Below are 21,714 nucleotides of genomic sequence, written 5' to 3'. Positions count from 1 at the left end.
GATCGCAGTCTCGCTTTGCCAACTTGACGCAGTCCAGATGGGGCCCGTCCACTATGCATATAGCATATAAACACTATAGCTGGTAACGAGGAGTGACATTTCCATCTGTTTTTGGAAACAGAGTAGCTCTCTCACTCCTTTGTGCTTTTCCCCACTGACCTGACGTGGTCTTGACCCCGAATAGACCCAGAGAGAAACCCGAGCCTATTCCCTGCAGAGCCCCGGGGGTCAGCGTTACCTCTGCTGTCACATACTGTACCCCTCCTGATTGAGAATAATGGGAATAGACATGACAAGCCTACAAAATGGCAACTGTGATATTTAGCGGTCGTTGTCACGGGTTGTTGCCAAGCATTAGTTAGGGAGGCTACTACACTCACTCACCCCCCCCCCCCCCTCTCTCTCTCTCTCTCTCTGCACTACTATTTGTCACTCTATCTCTTTCACACACACTCAGTCACACCTCGACAGTTGCGTCGTGCGCCAGTCAGCTGTTGAGTCTGGCTCCAGGTGAGCGTGTACGTTAAGCTCAGAGTGTTACAGGCTGCTAAAACGCCACTGAACAGGGAGGTACCAGCACACACACAAACGCACGCGCGCGCGCACACTACACACGCACGCACACGCGCACGCACGCACACCACACACACGCACGCGCGCGCGCACACACCACACACACAGGCCTTGGGGGTATCCTTCTATCATCCATCCTGCCATCAATCTATCAATCCATCCATCGTCTATCTGGCCTGTGTGCAGCTGGCCTTGTCACTTGTGTGTCGCCCTTCCCTGCCCCAGTGGAGACCGAGCTGAAGACAATAGCAGCAGCATGATAGCATGATCCCTGTACCCCCCCCCCCCCCCATGCACCCTAAGCACTCTCACTGACTCACGCTGCCCCGTGAGCGCGGGAGGGTTTACTGTCAGCTGTTGGCCTAAAGCACCTCTCCCACTGTTTCCAAACGCTGGCCATTACTCCTGTCACATTCACTTGTGTGAGAAAAACAAACGTCCATGATTAAAGTTTGAGAATTTCTTTTCTTTTCTTATTATTTCTTCTGATTTAACCCCCATTTTCTCCCCAATTGTACTTGGCCAATTTGCCCCGGTCGTTGCTCCACCCCCTCTGCTGATCTGGGGAGAGCCGTAGACTAGCACCATGCTTCCCCCGTCACATGCGCAGTTGCCAGCCGCTTCTTCTCACCTGACAGTGGGGAGCTTCGACGGCAGGACGTAGCACGTGGGAGGATCACGCTATTCCCACCAGTTCCCTTCCGCCCTGACCAGGCGCCCCCGACTGACCAGAGGAGGCGCTAGTGTAAAGTTCGAGAATTTCAAATACCCTGTCAGATTAAAGCCTGATATCTCCAAAAGAAGAAGAAGATATAATTGAGAAATGGTTGGTTGGGGGGGGCGGTAGAGTGGTAGATTCCCTGGCTATCATTGTGAGGGTCGCAGGTTCGAGCCCCCGTGTTGCCTCCGGCTTGATCGGTCGGTGGGAAGCTGGTTTAGGGGTATGTGTCTGTGGTCGCTGCACTAGCGCCTCCTCTGGCCGGTCAGGGCACCTGTTCAGTGGGAAAGGGGAACTGCGGGGAATAGCGTGAGCCTTCTACGTGCTACCTCCTGCCGGTGAAACTCCTCGGTGTCAGGTGAAAACAAGCGGTTGGTGACTGCGCATGTATCAGAGGAGGCATGTGCTAGTCTACAACTCTCCCAGATCAGCAGATGGGTGGAGCAATGACCGGGACAGCAGGGGAAATTGGCCACGTACAATTGGGGAGAATGCGGCGGGGGAAACTTGATTTGGGAAAAAAAAACATTGTTAAAAAAAAACAATATTTTCCCATTGAAACCCAATGCATTTTTTCAAAAATATGCATACAGGTTTTAATCTGGTTTCATGGGTCCTAGAGTGATGATATTTAATCAGCATGTGAAGGATGCAATCAACAGCACCTCCTGGTGTCGTACCTGATCAACATTTTTTCATAATATAGGCCGGGAAAATCCTGCTTCTAAACTCATTTGATTGGTCGCCGTGTGGCAAGGAAAAAAATGTGGTTAAGATCAGGGTTATGGTGTGAAAAAAGTGCAGCTGAGAGGATGTGCTTGGTCCTATGGCTAAATGGGTAAGGTGCTTGCCTTCCAATCTGAGGACTGTGGTTCGATTCCTGGTAGAACCACCCACATATTTATAAGACATTAGGTTTAGGCAAGTACAACAATGTGCTTATGGTTTGGTTATGGTCATGGTTAGATGAGAAAACCCTAACCCTAATCTTAACCACATCTTTTTTTACTTGTCGCATGTTTTCAGGAATAAACAATTGCGGCGACCAATCAAATGAGTACTAGGAAATAATGTTGGTCCAGGAATGACAAATGTGTCAACAGTTCATGTGGGGAGGGGAAATAGATAGACACAATAAAATAGACATTTGAAATGTGTAATATCATAATAAAAGTGCATTTAGGTGGTCAGGGTGTATAATGTGTCCAGTGTCCACCATAGCGCAGAGGTCACCACAGAGGCATTTTAAGTCCGCCATTGCTGTGCAGTGATGTAGCATTGTGTTTCTTTATATAGGATGATCCCCTGGGGAACCTGAACCTGGCTTTTGACATTGCGGAGAAACACCTGGACATTCCCAAAATGTTGGACGCAGAAGGTAATGTTGTATGGAATAACAAGAGCCATCATGGATGAAAGATTTTAACTTTCTTACATAGATCTCTGTGTGATATGTGTTTGTCTAACTGATACAATATGAACATCACGTGTGTATTATTGGAGGGCTTATTTTTGCACTGGTCTCTTGTCACACAAATGTAGCCAGCAAATTCAAACGACTATTATGACTTATATGTCCAGCTTTCACATAGGGTTACAGAAGCTGAGAACAATTGATTTACTCCAATTAATGAAGGAAATGTATTGTGGGGGATAACCCCCGTTTGAGATGTATCATCTCGTTTTCGAGGGGTGCCAAACAAATGCTCACGCGACAAAATAGAAAACGAAACATTTTTAAATAAGTGAAATGATGATAGAGAAGAGATATTTAACGGTAACCTATTCCAATCAGAAGGAGCCCGAAACAGAAAAGCTTTTCTGCCACCTTCCTTAGATACAATGGGGACTTTAAATAATAACGCCCACAAATGTCACTCCTGATCATTTCAAGTTATGGATGCTCCATTTAATCCTGCCAGAAGGTTTGCTTTTCCCTCATTGAACACTAACTGAATGCCACCTCAGTCAGTCAGCCATGATGATGCCCTTGTGTTGAAATGAAATCGAAAACAAACCATTATTCCCAAAAGCAGCTTAGAATAAGAGCAGACTCCACATGGATGTGCTGTTTCCATTTTCCTTCAGAAAACGTGTAAAACTTTGCCTTTTCCTCCTCCCTCCATGCTACAGATATCATCAACACCCCCAAGCCTGATGAGAGAGCTATCATGACCTACGTCTCCTGCTTCTACCATGCTTTTGCTGGAGCTGAGCAGGTATGACATTTACCGATTTGAATTTTAAAATCACATAGCTATTAGAGGCCGTTTACACCTGACACCAACATGCGTTTTTTGGATCAGATTGGATAGTATTTTTTTTTATATATATATATTTTATTTTAAAAGATCGGATAGTCCTTGACCACATTAACCTGATTCAATTTACACCTGGTATTAATATGTGTCTCCAGTTTCCATATTGAGATCTGTTGCGATCAGATCAGGCAAGCTCCATAGCGTAGAGCAGCAGAAAAACAGCGGTGACTGTTGTATGTGGATTGAGAGGACGCATTGCATTTACACTTGTGTTCAATTTGGTCACAATGCGTCCCTGACCACCTCCGGAGGTGGTTTGACTGATCAGATCGCAATCAGTCCTCATGTGTCTTGGGGGCGTTTACATCTGTACTTTCAAGGGGTCAAGCACAATCCGATTGCAATCTGATCACAGAAAACGCATATGTAAATGGCCTCTATATGTCTCTCTCATGTCCATTTGGGTTTTGAGAATAGTTTTAGCAGTTTTAGTCGTAGAATTATTTAGTCAATTTCATTTTTGACATGGTTTTTATATGCAAATCTTTGCATTGTGAGGATCATGTTAGAGATTCAGTATATGAATGATGGATTGTGAGCATGGCATATTGTTTTACTGGACAATAATTCAATTATTTATTGTTTTTCAGTGGTATCATATAATAATAATAATAATAATAATAATAATAATAATAATAATAATAATAATAATAATAATAATAATAATAATAATAATAATAATGATGATGATGATGATGATAATAACAATAATAACAGGGTAATAATAATAATAAATAAAATTTGGTATGGTAGAATATTATTTAAAATTTTCAGTTTGGTTTGACATCACGCCTAACATTACTATTCGGTTCAATGAGATGTACATTCATTTGATTAGAACCAGTGGCTCTTGCATTACTGGCTTTCATGGGGAAGCTAAGCAGGTCTGGCCTAGGATACTTCTTGGAGGGGACCTGGAGGGGACATGGGTGACTGGTGCTGCAAGTGGTGTTGGAGGACCAGTAGGAGGTGCTCTTCCCTCTGGTCTCATGAATAATCTCCCCAATCCCCCAGGGGGCAGAGACAGGGACTCTGTCCTGTGAGTGAGCACCACCCTTCGGATGAGACGTTAAACCGAGGTCCTGACTCTCTGTGGTCAATAAAGATCCAATTGGCACTGTTCACAAGAGTAGAGGTGTGACCCCGGTGCCCTGGCTCAATTCCCACAAAGGCCTTCCTCAAATCATGGCCACCTACTCAATCCTCATTACTTAATTGGCACAGTCAGTTCTCAACTCTCCACTGTGATAGCTGATGTGTGGTGTGCTTTCTGGCACAAACTGGCTGAACACATCGGTGGTGGATGAGTTGTGTTCCCTCCCCTCCTCCCCCTCCCTGAAGCACTTTGAGTATCTACAAAGGTGCTATATAAATCTAATCAATTATTATTATTATTAGTAGTAGTAGTAGTAGTATTCATAATAATAATACTAAATGTGATTTTGCATACATGAACCATATCGTTGTATATATCGATATCGAGAAATATCCTCATGATTATCATGATACTGATTTCAACCATATCGTCCAGCCATACTTTGCTAATATAACTTTCTTTTCCCCTGCTGCCGTGTCTTCCCTCTCCCACGTTCAGGCGGAGACGGCTGCAAACAGGATCTCTAAAGTGCTGGGCGTGAACCAGGAGAATGAGAAGATGATGCAGGAGTATGAGAGACTGGCCAGTGAGGTAAAGATTTATTTTTTTCCCATTTAAAAAAAGATTTGAAACTAGCACCTCCTCCTGTGAGATGATGACACTGTGCTGAAACCTTTGACTTTTGAAAGAGAGATTAAACTGCAGAACATTTTGTAGTAGTGTGGTAGACTATAAATATTACGCTAGAGTCAGTACTCTGCTTCACACATAGTTAGTTTGAAGTAGTTAATGACTGTTTCAAAGCCACAACCCAATACAGGTGTAATTGAGTTCAATTTGAACAAGTACTTTAACTCCAAAAACGTCATAAATCTCCTCCTCACGTATCCCATTGCTGCTTATACCTTAGACCCATTTCCCAAATAAATAATAATAAATAATGTATTCATTATTCATTATCATAATAATAATAATAATTCATTGCAGTCTTTTGGTCACATTGTGATCTTTAATGACACCATCTTGCCACCTCACTTACCACCGAGTGGCCCTTTGTGTCCCCCAGCTTCTGGAGTGGATCCGCCGCACCACTCCCTGGCTGGAGAACCGGACCCCGGAGAAGACCATGACGGAGATGCAGAGGAAGCTGGAGGACTTCAGGGACTACAGGCGCATGCACAAGCCCCCCAAGGTGCAGGAGAAGTGCCAGCTGGAGATCAACTTCAACACCCTGCAGACCAAGCTGCGCATCAGCAATCGCCCTGCCTTCATGCCCTCTGAGGGGAAGATGGTGTCTGTAAGTCACTCCAAGTTCTTCCTACTGTCTTTATCATTTTGAGTATATCTGTAAGTCACTCCAGATTCTTCCTATACTGTCGTTATCGTTTTGAGTATCACTTTTGGCTCAGCTCCCAATTGAGCGATCAAAGGAGTATTCATGTTTGTTATCGAATGAATAATTGTTTATGTCTCATCTTAGGGCAAATGTTTGGGTTCTCCCCCTGAAATGACGGTTTATTTTCTTTTTTCTTTTCTTTGGGGAGATCTTTTACACTGATCTGAATAAAATAAACAGGAACAGAAAAACTGTAATATTAGTGGGGGGGGGGGATGTGAAGTTTTTATATTGCTAAAAGTGTCTTGGTTGTGACAAAAAAACTGTCGTTATATATATATATATATATATATATATATATATTTTTTTTTTTTTACTTTTCTCCCCAATTGTACCATACTTGGCCAAATTCCCCCTGCTGTCCCAGCCATTGCTCCACCCCCTCTGCTGATATTGGGGAAAGCACATGCTTCCTCCGATACATGTACCGCTTCTTTTCACCTGACAGCGAGGGCAGGACGTAGCGCATGGGGGGATCACGCTATTCCCCCCAGTTCCCCTCTTCCTCGAACAGAACAGAGGAGGCACTAGTGCAGCGACAGGACACATACCCCACCGGCTTCCCACTCGCAGATACGGCCAATTGTGCCTGTATGAACGTCTGACCGAGCAGGAAGTACTGCTGCCGGGAATTGAACCCGGGTCCAGTGGTAGACGAGTGCATTTACCTCTACACTACCCAGACGCCCCGCCCCCCCATCCAAATGTTTTTTAAAGACTCGCCACCATCTAATTTGCATCAGCTATTTCTCACTGATGTTCTGTGTGTGTGTACAGGACATAGCCACTGCATGGCAGGGCCTGGAGCAGGCAGAGAAGGGCTACGAGGAGTGGCTTCTCACAGAGATCCGTAGGCTGGAGAGACTGGACCACCTGGCTGAAAAGTTCCGCCAGAAGGCCACCAACCATGAGAGCTGGGCCAGCGGTCAGTCCTGCATGCATCTGGCTGTTTGGCTGTCTGTGTGCTTCATCGTTCTATTTGTCTACTATCTCTCTCTGTTTGATCTAAAGGTCTGCACGTCTGTTAGTTTTCGGTTTATCTGCGCTTATCTGTCCACTCTGTTTCTGTTCTGTGTTTCCTTTAGCCATGTGGTTTGTGCAGATGTGTCCCTTATGAGATGGAATATAATGATATTTAATCCTTCCAGATTATAATCCTTCCTGCCCAAAGAAAAGCTGTGTTAGTACTACATGGTTCCCACAGTCATGAAATTCCTGGAAAAGTTATGCAATTAGAAAAACTGTTTTCCAGGCCCTGGAAATGGTTTGGAATTAACAGACTTCTTTGGAAATGTTTGATTATACACTGTTTCTGGCTATTGTTTAAAATATGTTCGTTTAATCTCAAAAACATGTCTAACGAATAATGTGAAATATGTTCCTTGTATTACAAATTTAAAGTGCGCTGCACAGGTAACTGTTGAAAGGGTAAATGTAATTGACTACTTTACTACGCATCATTACTTTTAAATTGATAAATGCGGCAAATGCTGACATTCACGCATTGACGCAAGATTAGTGAAAATAAAAGAATATAATAGCAAAAATGTGGCACGGAATATAGACTGGAATTGAGTCTACTGTATGTGTAGACACAAAAGCATTCCATTCCCAATTCCATGCTACACTGCCCTTTCTTAGGGCATAGCACACTGGAGTAAGAGCTATGATCGCTATATAAAATATGAAATAATGTCATGGAAATGGGTAAAATATTCTGGAAAAGTTCTGGAAAAGTTTAGAAAATTCATTGGTAAAAATGTGTGGGAATGTACTAGGCTAGCTTATCTCTCTTACCTCCTCTTCCTTCTGCTTGTCCGTGGGTTGTGTGCGCGCGCGTGATATTCAGGTAAAGAACTCATCCTCTCCCAGAAGGACTATGAAACGGCCAGCCTGACAGAAATACGTGCGTTGCTTCGGAAACACGAGGCTTTTGAGAGCGACCTGGCAGCCCACCAGGACCGAGTGGAGCAGATCGCAGCCATCGCACAGGAGCTAAAGTACGCACAACTCCCTGTAGCGGAGCCTTTCACTCATGTGCCATGAAGGAGGCCTAGAAGTTCACACCAGAGACGGGGGGAACTAACTAGTCAAATTACAGTGATGTTTTCTGTTTCTTTCTTATAAATATTATTTTTTTATGGCATTTCAGCTTTATACATAATTTATACAGTGTCTGTACACAGCATACAGTGGGGACTGGAGATAGAGCCAACAAAGGACACATAGCAGATTCCAACCCACACCACTGCTCCTATATGCTGCTTTTTATCTCCACACTTGGGACGGTGGAAGGACAAAACTAAATGTGATGAATGAGAATGAGAGTGGTTGTCTTTCAATTGTCTGCGGTGTGATTTGCATGTGGGAGTAGTTCCTCGCTAAAACTGAGGCTCATGCAGCAAGGCTACAAACCCTGCTCACCACCCCTCAAGTATGTCTGCTTGCTGCCAGCTACCTCCCCGGTTCCCCGCCTCCTCCTCACTCACGGGTTCGAGTCGGGTCAGCTGGATCGGAGAAAGCTCTGAGCGCGGAGATTCAGAAAGTGAAACAGTAGAATGAAGTTCACCCTTCCAAATCACACCGGCAGAATTAATTTCACCCTTAAATCCCCACTGCCACCCTTCCCAGGATCTCGTAAGCCCGGCTTCAAGTCTGCTGTGTCGGCCAAGTACGACTCCAGCTACCAGCATGGAGCTTATGAGAGCAAAATTGAGGATGTCGAGAATATCCTGCCTGGGGTTACTGCTCTCCCCTGCCCGGGAGGCCCACTGAGCAAGCCAGCTCACCTGAAGCCGTCTGGCGCTGCCCTCAGGCAGTCGATGCCAGTCTCACATATCCAGGAAACTCATTAATACTACCTCCTCCTGACTGGTCAGCTTCCTCCTGGCACAATCACTCACTGTCATCAGTCTGACTACGAGCAGGGCGGGAAACCAATGGAAAGATGACCACTATGAGATAGCTGTCAAATCCGCACAGTGAGACCCAGGAGGCCCCCGGACGGTGACTGGCTCTGGCCAGATGCCTCAACAACAGCATGGTTTCTCCTCAGCCAATTTAGCCCAAAGACATCAGCACTACTAGGTGCCAAACAGTGAGCATGTCCATTTTGATTAAAGTTCTCCTTTAGGTGTTCCTACTTTAACTTGAGTTTACATTGACTGACCTTTGTAGTTAAAGGTCACAATGTTAAGAGTGAAAACATTCACCACTTTTCTCTGGCTCAGAGATTGGCTCTGTGGTCCACCACAAATGCCTAGAGAGACAGAGGGTAGACACTTTAAAATGCATTGAAAATGGTGCTTGAAAGAAAGAAATATTACAGTTGAAACAAATTGTGGTCTGTGCCTTGTTCTTTCCAGTGAGCTGGACTACCATGATGTGGCTGCTGTGAACCAGCGCTGCCAGAGCATCTGTGACCTGTGGGACAGTCTGGGAACCCTGACTCAGAAGAGGAGAGAGGCGCTGGAGGTGAGGGGCAACCGTCGAGGTTGTTCACAAAACATCAGAAGAAAATGGGGCTCTTGTCAGTGAACTGGTTAAGATGGAAAAGCATTCAAGTCCACTTTCCCTCAAATCTCCCATACCAGCATAGGCTGCTCAATTGGTTATTCAATTTGAGGATGATTTTCCTGAATATGCTATGTTAGTAAACTCCCACAAGAGGTTGCTAAAGTTCCATAGTGACGAGTAGATGCAGCAATGAAGTGGCCTCCATAGTCACCTGAATCAACATTTTAATGTAAACGTACATGTTTGAATGTCTGTGGATGACATCTGAGCAGCGGAGACACAACTGATTTATGAGGAGGGAGAGGTAATTGGATCGCCTGTAAGATCCCTGACCCAGATAACAGGCTAAAATGGAGGCGTGGAGGGGATGAAGGGGAAATAGATGTAAGAGGTTCTGTGTCTGGATGTGTCTGGCAGAAAGCCGACGAGCCACTTCCTCTGATCCGCGCTGGGCGTTCCGGACCTGTGACTGTGTCAGGGCCTGGGAAGAGGGCCAGGGATTAGTCTGAATGACAGGGACAGGGATCTGTGTTCTCTCCACCTCACCCCTGAGGGGGAGGCGCTCCCTAATCAAGTCCCCATAACAATGTGTTGCATCCTGGAATTAGCCATCCAAACAGGTGGCGCGGTTTGTTTATATGAATATGATTCTGTTGTAGGTCAGTGTGAGTAGAGCAAAGCATTGAACTTTGGGTTTGGAGGTCTGGGTTCAATTCCCAGTAAGCCGTGTGTTTGTGCAGTATTTAAAATCCAGCATGGATAAGAAACAAACAGCACAAATCATACACACATAACATTCAATAATAAACAGTCGCATCATAAGCAATAACAGAGTGAACTATGAAGCGAAAACATCTGATTGATGTAACTCCATTTTGCTCGGTCTTCCCAGCGGACAGAGAAGCTGCTGGAGACCATCGATCAGCTGTTCCTGGAGTTTGCCAAAAGGTCGGCGCCTTTCAACAACTGGATGGAAGGAGCCATGGAGGACCTGCAGGATATGTTTATAGTGCATACCATCGAAGAAGTCCAGGTAGGCCCCGCCCACAGTAGGTTCACACAGTTTGACTTCTCACAGTAATGTTGGCACACTGTGGGAAAAGTCCACGTAATTTTATACAATAGGTTTTTCACACTCACCCCCCCCCCCCCCCCCCCCCCCCCTCCACACACACACACACACACACACACACACACGCGTGTCTGCCACTAACTGTAAAACGAGTGTGGGCGTAAAGTGGGGGGCCCAATGTGGGTGGGGCCCTTGCTCGAATCACACCCATTTTCAAACTCAACCTTCATTTTGACGTCACCTCCACACCTGTAAAATTTCGTGACTGCGTCTTGCACGGTTTTGACGCTATCACGTTCGCAAAAGTCTGTCCACAGACAGGTATATAAACAACACCTGGCGCAAAGTAAGCAAAACTGCTTCTGTGGTAGTTCCCCCTACAATAGGTGTCTCCAGGACCACATTTTGCCTTGATCACACACACACACACACACACACAGCACAATACACAAAATAGAGCACACGATAACATACAGTAACAAAGTGTGGTGCGTATGGTTCTGTTCAGCAACCTGACTGCCTGTGGGGAAATAACGGTTAGTGAGATGGGTGGTTTGTGATTGGATGTCCAGAATCCAATAATGTTTTGTTTTTTTTAGATGGAAGGAGCAAGAACATGGGCGGGGGTGGCTGGTGTCCTGAATGATGTTCTGGGCTTTCTTTTTACAGCGAGTGGTGTACAGAAAGTACAGTCGCTGCGGGGACTGCCCCCTAGTGGCCTAGTCGACACCTCATGAGTCCCAAAAATGAAGCATTGGACAGACGGCTGGTCGACTGCTCGTTATTCCGACAGTGAAAAAGCTTGTTGTTCCGACAACTCGTTAGTCCGAAAATATGCACGTAGTTCTGCATGATAATTAGCCATGAGCTTCTGTTTGTTTGAGAAAAGATTTCAATCTTTGTTTGAGAAAACCATTCCAGAAACCATGTCAAGTCATCACACAGCCACATCCATCAATCTCTATCTGTTTGCCTGTGCTGTCTGCCCCTGCCTTGATTCAACATTCACAATACAATCTTTGAACTTTTTAAAATGGACTCTGCCTGAGTGGGGAACAAAAATGAAAATGAATTCTGTGCTAGAGATAAACAGAAGAAGTCAATGAATAAGCAAAATCAAAAACAAATTAAATGAAAATCTGATCATTATTATGTGCAACAATTAACACATTTGGTTAACTAATATTCAAAAATAATAATTAGAATGAAATGAATAGTCTGAGGCAAATTTGTCTTTCTTTATTTGTCCATTGCTCACATTGAATCTTCCATAGTTTCTCTCAAACAAACACATTATGCAGAATGATCTTAAAAAAAAAAAAAAAAGCTCATGGCTAATTCTCATGCAGAACTATGTATATTTTCGGACCAACGAGTTGTCAGACTGAGCCGTTTGTCCAATGCTTCGTTTTCTGGACTCATGCGGTATCGGACTTGTGACTTCATTATATTCCACTCTAACAAAAAATCAGTGGATCATATCCATCTCAATATAGATGGAAGGGAGTTGACAAGAGCAAGGTCAACAAAATTCTTGGGGGTCCTCATAGACGAGTCAATCAACTTCAAATGTCACATTGATCACCTGTTAAAAAAACTGTCTAAATATGTTGGTCTATTCTTCAAACTCCGTCATTTTCTTCCTTTATCTGCTCTCCTGATCTTGTACAAAACCCTGTTTGAGCCACACATTAATTACTGTAACATTATTTGGTGTAACACCTTCCCCAGTTATCTGAGGAAATTAGAAAGCTTACAAAAGAAAATAATACGAGCCATATCCTGGTCGGACTTCAACGCACCCACATGTTCCCTCTTCCATAGCTATAATCTTCTGAGGCTTGCTGAGTTTAATATTCACCAAAACGCAACAATGATGTATCAAGTTGTCCATAATTTAAATCCAAGACTCTCCAAGCTCATCCCAGTCAACCGTCCCGCTCATTCTTTCAATACCAGAAATACACATCTTATTTATGGTAAGAAAAGACGACTGAAATGCACCAGTCTAAGTATAACCAATAGAGGGCCGCGGATCTGGAATGGGCTTGATGAGAGCCTGAAAACATCTCCATCCATCTCTGTTTTCAAGAAAAAAATGAAAGAACAACTGCTTAATCTGTATGTATAATAATATAGTATATTATAATATATAGTATATATAATATATAATGTATATGATATATAATATAATATATAGTAATAATATGTATTATAAGTATACTTATACTTATCCATTGATCTGGGATTGTTTTGTTTGTTTTGTTTGTCTGTTAATTGTCCTGTTGTGTAATTGTTGTTGTGTTATACTGTATGCAGTAACTTGTATTTAAGTTGTGTTAAGTCTTCCTGCTCAGGCTCCTGCTATAAGCTTTAAGTAGCTTCTTTGGAGACCTGGCACTCCACACAATTGTATCTTGATGTTGATCCACATGTCAACTGTTTGTGTGTGTGGGGGGCGAAATAAATCTGAAATCTGAAATCTGAAATCTGACATGGCACCGTCTCTGCTGTGCTTTCTTGAGGATGCAGTTGGTGTTGAGAGACCATGTGATTGTGTCTGTGATGTGTGTCTGTGTGTCTGTGATGTGTCTATGTGTGTCTGTGATGTGTGTATGTGTGTCTGTGATGTGTGTATGTGTGTCTGTGATGTATGCCAAGAAATCTAAACAACAATCAACAATTTCAACAGATTGATGGAAATAGGAAATGGATGTACTGCAGTTGAAGTGTCCGGTTTCTCTTCACTGTCTGTCACCCTCACCGTCCCTTCCAGAGTCTCATCGCAGCTCATGAGCAGTTCAAAGCGACTCTCCCCGAGGCGGACGGAGAGAGACAGGCCATCGTGGGAGTCCACAACGAGGTGCAGAAGATCTCCCAGAGCTACGGGATCAAGGCCGACATCAGCAACCCCTACAGCACCATCACTATCGAAGAACTTCTCAACAAGTGGGATAAGGTAGCAACAGCTTTCACTCTGGCATACACACTTACACCAAGGGAATCAAGTCTTAGATCAGAGTTTGGCATTTCTACTGTTCTATAAAAAACAGAAGAAAAAAAAAATATATATATATATATATATATATATATATAAAAAATATATAGTTTGATATTTCTGGACATATAATATTTACCACACAAAAAGAACTAGGAGAGATAGAGAAACTGCACACCAAAACCACTTTTTTCCCCCAGATTAAAACCAAAGTATATGGGAATTTAGTAGTGGTGTTGATGGATTTAGGTCCAAATCCTGACATTTTAGTGCAAAGTATTTGAATTCTACATATATCTAAATATGCGTAGCGACTGCCTTCTACTGGTTGAAACCCGGCTATTGAATTGAAAGTTTCCTGAGCGACGCGGATACGGATAGAGACTGAGAAGAACTGAGTCTAAAAACGCTGCATCTCACAGCAGATAAGAGACTCAGAACTGAGTTTGTGTTTTTTTGTGTTTGCTGCGCTTGTTTGGGCTTCAGAATGTAACTGCTGTGAACCAATCATAAAATAACGTTTAAATCCTCTGATAAGCTCTCTCTGTCTCTCTGCGGTTGTCTGGTCTCAACCCCCCCCCCCTCCCTCCCTCCCAGCGCTGCACAAATCAATACTTTTTTCACTTGCTAGAGGCATTTTTTGAATTTCCAGGCTAGAAGCCAACACTCTGGGGTGCAGTTAGTCTTTATTTTATTTTTATAATTTTTTTATTGGAACAAGTCAAAATGCTACAGTATATCTGGAGTATTCAGCACACAGTTGCGATGTACGACTTTCTTTTTGATGTAAATGGATCCCTCCAGGAGGCGCTAGCCTCTCTGAATACTGACTAGGCCCCCTCTGCATGTGTGTGTGTTTTCTAGGTGAAGAAGCTGGTTCCTCAGAGGGATGGTTCCCTACAGGAGGAAATGGCACATCAGCATGCCCATGAAAGGCTGAGACGGCAGTTTGCTGCCCAGGCCAATCTCATTGGACCCTGGATACAGACCAGGATGGAGGTTAGACATGCAGGCTTCATGAGCAATTATTAGACACATGGTTATTTCCATGTCAACCAAAAACGACCTAAAAATACAAATTCATTGTACATTAAGTTTATTTGTTTATTATTTGTTTATTATAAGGATCCCCATTAGTCTACACCGAAGTGAACGACTACTCTTCCTGGGGTCCAAGCGTGCATAAAGGCCAACAGGATGGCAGTTATTGTAATGATAATAGAACACTAAAATTAATGTATATTGGAATATAATGTACATACAATTCTCATCCATGAAGTGCTACAATTCCAGAAGTTATTCTTCAACACAGATCATCGACCCCCCCCCCCAAATCAAGCAAATCAACTGATCCTTACACCAACATGTTCTATGATCAAATCTACTGGTCCAAAACCAAGTTGGCTGTCCTGTGTGTGCTGCCCTGCAGGAGGTTGGACGCTGTGCCCTGGAGCTAGGAGGGACACTGGAGGACCAGATGACGCAGCTGAAGCAGTGCGAGCACGTCATTGTGGCCTACAAGCCCAACATTGACAAGTTGGAGGGAGACCACCAGCTAATCCAAGAGTCACTGGTGTTTGACAACAAACACACCAACTACACCATGGAGGTAACAGCACGTGGGCAAAATGGCGGACAGTTTTGCAAATATGCATAGATGCTGAGACATGCATTTGAACAAACAGACACATGTAAAATATGTACAAACATGCAATACAGACTCAAAAACATACAGACACTGTGCTTACAATGGCTATTCATTACATCGGCGCAATGGATACTCTCACACATGTAAATATGCAGTTAGATATACAATATTCAATTCATATTTCAATATACAATATTCTGTATATAAGGTGTATTTCTTTCATGTGTTAACAATATGCTTGCCTTGTCATCACATCAACAGCACATCCGTGTAGGCTGGGAGCTGCTTCTCACAACCATCGCCCGCACCATCAACGAGATCGAGACCCAGATCCTGACCAGGGACGCCAAGGGCATCAGCCAGCAGCAGATGAATGAGTTCAGATCCTCTTTCAACCACTTTGACCGGGTACAGTGATGGACTCACACAGTTCCCCCATTCCCCGCACTCTGTTAAGATCCATTTGAGATAGCCCAGCTGATGCAGTGTGAGAACATCAGCAGAGTAGTGGGGGGTAGCCTGGTATTTAGAGATGATCCTGTAGCTAACTGTAAGGGCAGTGTTTCCCCTAGAAAATTGTTCAGGCCTGGAGGGATTTCGGAACGTACGTCGACCGCAACGGTGGGGGCCCTCGCTGGCGACGCAACATTTTTAGCTAACCTATTTGCATCTATGTTCGCAATGGCATCCCAAGTATCATCATACTATTATGGAATGCGATGCGAACAGTTGTATTATGGGATGTGCGTTTCCCAGGCAACGACACGCGTTGACACGTTTTGGAACAGCACTGCACGCTGGCACGATGCTCCTAAAAGCAAAATGCTTATTGTTTTGAATGATTTGGCATCTTCTATGACTGTCAACACCAGTATTGTTGTATTGTAATAATATGCCATAAAGGTTTATTGACATTTTGGGGAGAGCAGGAAAAACAATCTCTATATTTCTTTTTCTCTTTTTTTTGCATTTCCTCTTCTGGCCTGGCGGGGGCGTCGTTGGCCTGGCGGGCCCGCCAGGCCTGTAGAATGGTAGGGGAAACACTGGGATAGATCCCCCATGATGTCCACCCTGCAGTGGTGCAACATTCTCAGTTGTCAATGTTAGATCTTGGAGGAAGTTTGGAACTGACTCACACAAACCAAGAGGCTGCTTCCTGGAGACGTGGTCCATTCTCTTACCTCTCGGATAATTGGTTTCCCAACAGCAGTAGAATAATCTTTTCCCCATTGTCTTAGCATCACTGTAGTAACTTGCACTGACCTGTAATGGAGCCCCCTACAGGTAGCTTAAGAATTTCACACGTGCGTACTTGTACAACGGAGTAAATATCTTGAATCTTGAATCATGTTTAATGCAAATTTGACATGCTAATTTTAAACAACAGGCTTTGCTTCTGTTAGTACATTTATATACATCTCCTAAAAAATTTCCTCTTTCCCTCCTTTTCCTCTAATATCCTCCTGTTTCTACCTTCTGACTTTGGTCTCCACCTGTAGAAGAAGAATGGGGCGATGGAGACTGATGACTTTAGAGCCTGTCTCATCTCCATGGGCTATGACTTGGTAGGAGGTTAAGCACTGTAAATTGATGGATGGGCTACTTTATCAATTGCAAAGATTTATGGAAATAATTCTTAAAAAAAAGTTTGGTTTTATTTTCTAACCTGACACATACTGTGCCTTCGCTGTCCACTGCCCGTTCCTTTCTCAGGGAGAGGTGGAGTTTGCCCGTATAATGTTGCTGGTGGATCCCAGTGCCACTGGAACGGTCACCTTCCAGTCTTTCATCGACTTCATGACCAGAGAGACCGCCGATACGGACACTGCAGAGCAGGTGGTGGCATCCTTCCGGATCCTGGCAGCTGACAAGGTGTGTGTGTGTGTGTGTGTGTGTGTGTGTGTGTGTGTGTGTGTGTGTGTGTGTGTGTGTGTGTGTGTGTGTGTGTGTGTGTGTGTGTGTGTGTGTGTGTGTGTGTGTGTGTGTGTGTGTGTGTGTGTGTGTGTGTTAGTCTGTAGACTGGCACATGGACTCATGTCTAGTCTAGCCATTATTTTCAGCTCATCTTATTTATGATCTATAACTTTGTGCATCAACTTAAACTGGAAAAAGATGATTTTAGCAGACAGCTTTTCACAAACCCAGTTTACTTCTGCACTACGATGTTACCCTGTTGGATTCCCTCAACACAGCTCTGCATTTGAAATAGAAGCGCTAGTAGACTCGGATCCATTCAGCATTCTGAATCACATTAGACTCAGATCCATTCAGCATTCTGAATCACATTAGACTCAGATCCATTCAGCATTCTGAATCACATTAGACTCAGATCCATTCAGCATTCTGAATCACATTAGACTCAGATCCCATTCAGCATTCTAAATCACATTAGACTCAGATCCCATTCAGCATTCTGAATCACATTAGACTCAGATCCATTCAGCATTCTGAATCACATTAGACTCAGATCCCATTCAGCATTCTAAATCACATTAGACTCAGATCCCATTCAGCATTCTGAATCACATTAGACTCAGATCATTCAGCATTCTGAATCACATTAGACTCAGATCCATTCATTATTCTGAATCACATTAGACTCAGATCCATTCAGCATTCTGAATCACATTAGACTCAGATCCCATTCAGCATTCTGAATCACATTAGACTCAGATCCATTCAGCATTCTGAATCACATTAGACTCAGATCATTCAGCATTCTGAATCACATTAGACTCAGATCCATTCAGCATTCTGAATCACATTAGACTCGGATCATTTAGCATTCTGAATCACATTAGACTCAGATCATTCAGCATTCTGAATCACATTAGACTCAGATCATTCAGCATTCTGAATCACATTAGACTCAGATCATTCAGCATTCTGAATCACATTAGACTCAGATCATTCAGCATTCTGAATCAACATTTTCTACTCCCCGTCACCACAGCCCTACATCCTAGTGGAGGAGCTGAGGAGAGAGCTACCCCCTGACCAGGCAGAATACTGCATCATGAGGATGCCTCCCTACAGCGGCCACGGAGCGACACCGGGGGCGCTAGACTACACTGCCTTCTCCACCGCCCTCTACGGAGAGAGCGACCTTTAACCCCCAAGATGACCCTTTACCCAACCACAAGTGTATCACCCACCCCTTCATCTTTGGATGAATTTAAGGAATCTATAATGAGGGGAGGATCAGATATGTTAATTAAAATATGCTTGCAAGCATTAGATTTCTATAGATTTGTCTCCCGATGCATTCGTATGTCAACGTCATGTTTTGCATTGTCATGTCCGTTGGTCCGCTCCTCATAGTCTTTATGAAAGATGCCCCCTAAAGGAAATACACACTGTTATAGTCAGTGTTGGGGGAAACTCATTACAAAAGTAACATACGGTATTACAGTACATGTAATATATTACTTTTAGCAGTAACTCAGTCATATAACTTGTTACAATAGGATTTCAGTAATATTATACCAGTTACCGTACTTTGTCAAGTAACACAAGTTACAAATTGAGTAAAAAAAATAAATCAAACCCCATATTTAAATAAAGATACAATCATTTCCTAATCAAATTGTGTGTTTTTATGCAAACAACCACTATACTGTAGATGACAATCACAAAGGAAAAGGATAACATTTAGAATTTTGGACGGTTTACACTGACTTAAGACTTTAAATTATTTTTCGGGATGGTTCTGGGCCAGCGATGTCATTCTGCTACTGCAGTTATTTTGGTGAAAGTAATGAAAAAGTAGTGTAATAAGTAACGAGTTACTCTACACAGGCAGTAATATTGTAAAGTAAATTATTACTTTCAAATGAAAGTAACTAGTAATATGTAGTATATTACATTTTGAAAGACATTTGCCATGTTCCCTCCATATTTTGAGATAGCCTTCAGTGCAGTGTGATACAAAAGTCACACCTAAGGTAGTGTTCTCTGTGATTCAAGTGAAACTAGATGAGAATCATAGGCGAAGTTTGAACTTTAAGGTTGGGGGTGCAGAAAAAATCTAGACGAACATTAATAATTAGGATACCAGAAGGTGCATTTTCATATCCCGACTAGTATGTCAATGAGTGATGGAATACACATGGGCCACTGTGGACACCACAGATGAGTAGTAGGCTACATGTAGTTCTGTTAGTTTCTGGAGTCCACATGCATGGACTCGGACTGGAGGATGCGTGGGGGGAGAGGATTGAGCGAGAGAGAGGAGCAAACTAACGATAAGTAGCCTCATAACTAGCAGATCTGAAAAGCGTGTATGGCTAAACAAGAGAGAAAGTTGCTAAAAGGAGAGAGCTATGAGTGCTTGAGCACTGAGCAGTGTTTAGCCTACATTTAATTGCCTGTCATGGGTGCGCATGCAAGATGCCCATGCAGGCGGTTGCATCCGGCTGCCCACCGTGGAAATGAGACCAGAATAATATTGTTTTATAATAAACATTGAAAATAGTCAGTCACACAATTATTCTACCCTTTATCTAGAGCAAGGCATAGAAGATTAGTGTTATAAATAAATATTTAATATTTAATTCCCGACATGGATTCTCGGCCACGGCCACTAGGGGGTGATGAGAATTTTACCCCATCAAAAATACAGATCACTTAGAAGTACTGGTACAGTATATCAACAAAAGAGTTATGGTAGTTTTTTTTGTTTTTTTTTACTTTACTTTAAACTTTATTCCAGACACACAGGGGGTCCATAGAGTACATACATATTATCAACATCACACAACAAATTATACAGTTAAAAAAATAAGAGAAAAACAACAAACATAAGATCATAAATAGAGGCTGACTCTCCAGTGTTTACGCAGCCTGGACGATAACCGAAGACAGCTCTTCCCAGGATTGACTATATCCTCAATAATACTGTTCTGGGACTCATCCCGGCGAGACATGAATCCATACATAGAATGCCTTAAGAGAGCCTCACATGTGTGGATTCCACACGTCACAAACAAGTGACTGGCACTATGCCACCTAGGGACCCCAAGTAGAATCCTCAGGGCATCATTGTAGGCCACCTTAAGCCTCCGCATGCTACCTTTCTTATATGTGCACCATAAGAAAGCTGTATACATGGGAGTGCAGAAAGCTTTAAAAAGTGCACACTTGACAGGACCAGAACACATACTGAACCTGCGAAGCAACATATTAGCCTGAGCATAAAGTTTGTGGCACTGTCTATAGATATCTCTATCATCATGGAGATTATCTGTGAAGATGTGGCCAAGGTACTTAATTTCCTGGCATACAGAAAGATGACTGTCGGATAGGTGAAAGGCTGGGAAAGCCAATTTCTTGTCCTCCTGGCGTCTCACTATCATGACACTACTCTTTTTTGCATTGTAAATGATGTCATGTTCATTGCCATAATTTGAGCACACTTTCAATAGTTGCTGTAGCCCTCCACTGTATGGACTCAGAACGACCAGGTCATCAGCGTACATAAGGTGATTGATGATAGAGTTACCCATAAGACAGCCCGTATTGCACTCATTTAATTCACTAGATAGATCATCCATGTAAACGTTGAATAAAATGGGAGATAAAATCCCCCCTTGCCGGACCCCATTGCTAAGTGGAAGATGTCACATTACCCCATTTAACCTGCATTTGCTGATTTGCGTACCAAAACAGCAGTATACGCACAATGTGCTTAGGAATGCCTCTATCAAGCAGCTTCTGAAACAGTTTGGCATGATTAATCCTGTCAAAAGCTCGAGGAGCATCAATAAAGCAAAGGAACATAGTCGCAGCGATTAGATGTCCGATTGAGTCCAGCACTGTCATGTTTTGTTTTCATGTTTCCTTCCAATGTCTATGTTTTTGGGAATGCGCGCTATAAGGGATTTTGAGATGCTGAAGGTTGATTTCAATTGGCACGATTTCAATTGGCACGTTGACATAATGTTAATGTATAAAAAAAAATTAGCATGAAATGAAAAATGGCATTCAAGGCATTTCCACATTGTACAATGTCCCAATGGAACTGAGGTTTTTCTATTCTGTTAATCACATTAGCAATGTTGCCTCAGATACTGATCCCTTTTGCTGCAAGATAGTTTCCCATTTCAGTGGAGAGTTTGGCTATGTGGTATGTTTGTGGGCAGAGGAAGCTATTCTGTCAGTATACACCTTGCTTGAAATGGTTGTAGAAACTTGGTGGCTCTTATTGGTGAATTCAGTGAGGTGAACTTTGTACTTGAAGGTAATGAATTCATTCAATAAAGTATTCATGATTAATTGAAATTAAAGTTTTTCAACCTGATAAGTCATGTCTGCAAAATAAAATACTGTATGACTGGGAGAAGATATATTGTTGAAATGAGTTGTATTTGTTGTATTA

General features: G+C 43.1%; 1 protein-coding gene across 1 annotated transcript in view; it reads left to right on the top strand.

Moving 5' to 3' along the window:
• actn2b (actinin, alpha 2b) overlaps positions 1 to 18,879 on the top strand; it is a gene marked incomplete at its 5' end in the record, with an annotated part of 30,468 nt that extends 11,589 nt beyond the window's left edge. The window contains 15 exons of the mRNA XM_083650306.1: positions 2,588 to 2,669; positions 3,425 to 3,510; positions 5,207 to 5,299; positions 5,775 to 6,005; positions 6,882 to 7,029; positions 7,954 to 8,104; positions 9,470 to 9,578; positions 10,513 to 10,653; positions 13,469 to 13,651; positions 14,555 to 14,689; positions 15,120 to 15,299; positions 15,600 to 15,746; positions 16,838 to 16,903; positions 17,052 to 17,210; positions 18,292 to 18,879. Of these exons, the coding sequence (XP_083506432.1) occupies positions 2,588 to 2,669; positions 3,425 to 3,510; positions 5,207 to 5,299; positions 5,775 to 6,005; positions 6,882 to 7,029; positions 7,954 to 8,104; positions 9,470 to 9,578; positions 10,513 to 10,653; positions 13,469 to 13,651; positions 14,555 to 14,689; positions 15,120 to 15,299; positions 15,600 to 15,746; positions 16,838 to 16,903; positions 17,052 to 17,210; positions 18,292 to 18,450 (2,070 nt within the window). The 3' untranslated portion in view covers positions 18,451 to 18,879. The remainder of the gene's footprint in view (positions 1 to 2,587; positions 2,670 to 3,424; positions 3,511 to 5,206; positions 5,300 to 5,774; positions 6,006 to 6,881; positions 7,030 to 7,953; positions 8,105 to 9,469; positions 9,579 to 10,512; positions 10,654 to 13,468; positions 13,652 to 14,554; positions 14,690 to 15,119; positions 15,300 to 15,599; positions 15,747 to 16,837; positions 16,904 to 17,051; positions 17,211 to 18,291) is intronic.
• Between the last annotated feature and the right edge of the window lie 2,835 nt (positions 18,880 to 21,714).

This window comes from Poromitra crassiceps (genome assembly GCF_964638095.1).
Source record: "Poromitra crassiceps genome assembly, chromosome: 14".
NCBI lineage: Eukaryota > Metazoa > Chordata > Actinopteri > Beryciformes > Melamphaidae > Poromitra > Poromitra crassiceps.
The sequence above is the reverse complement of the archived record's forward strand: the minus strand, read 5'-3'. Positions and strand labels throughout refer to the sequence as shown.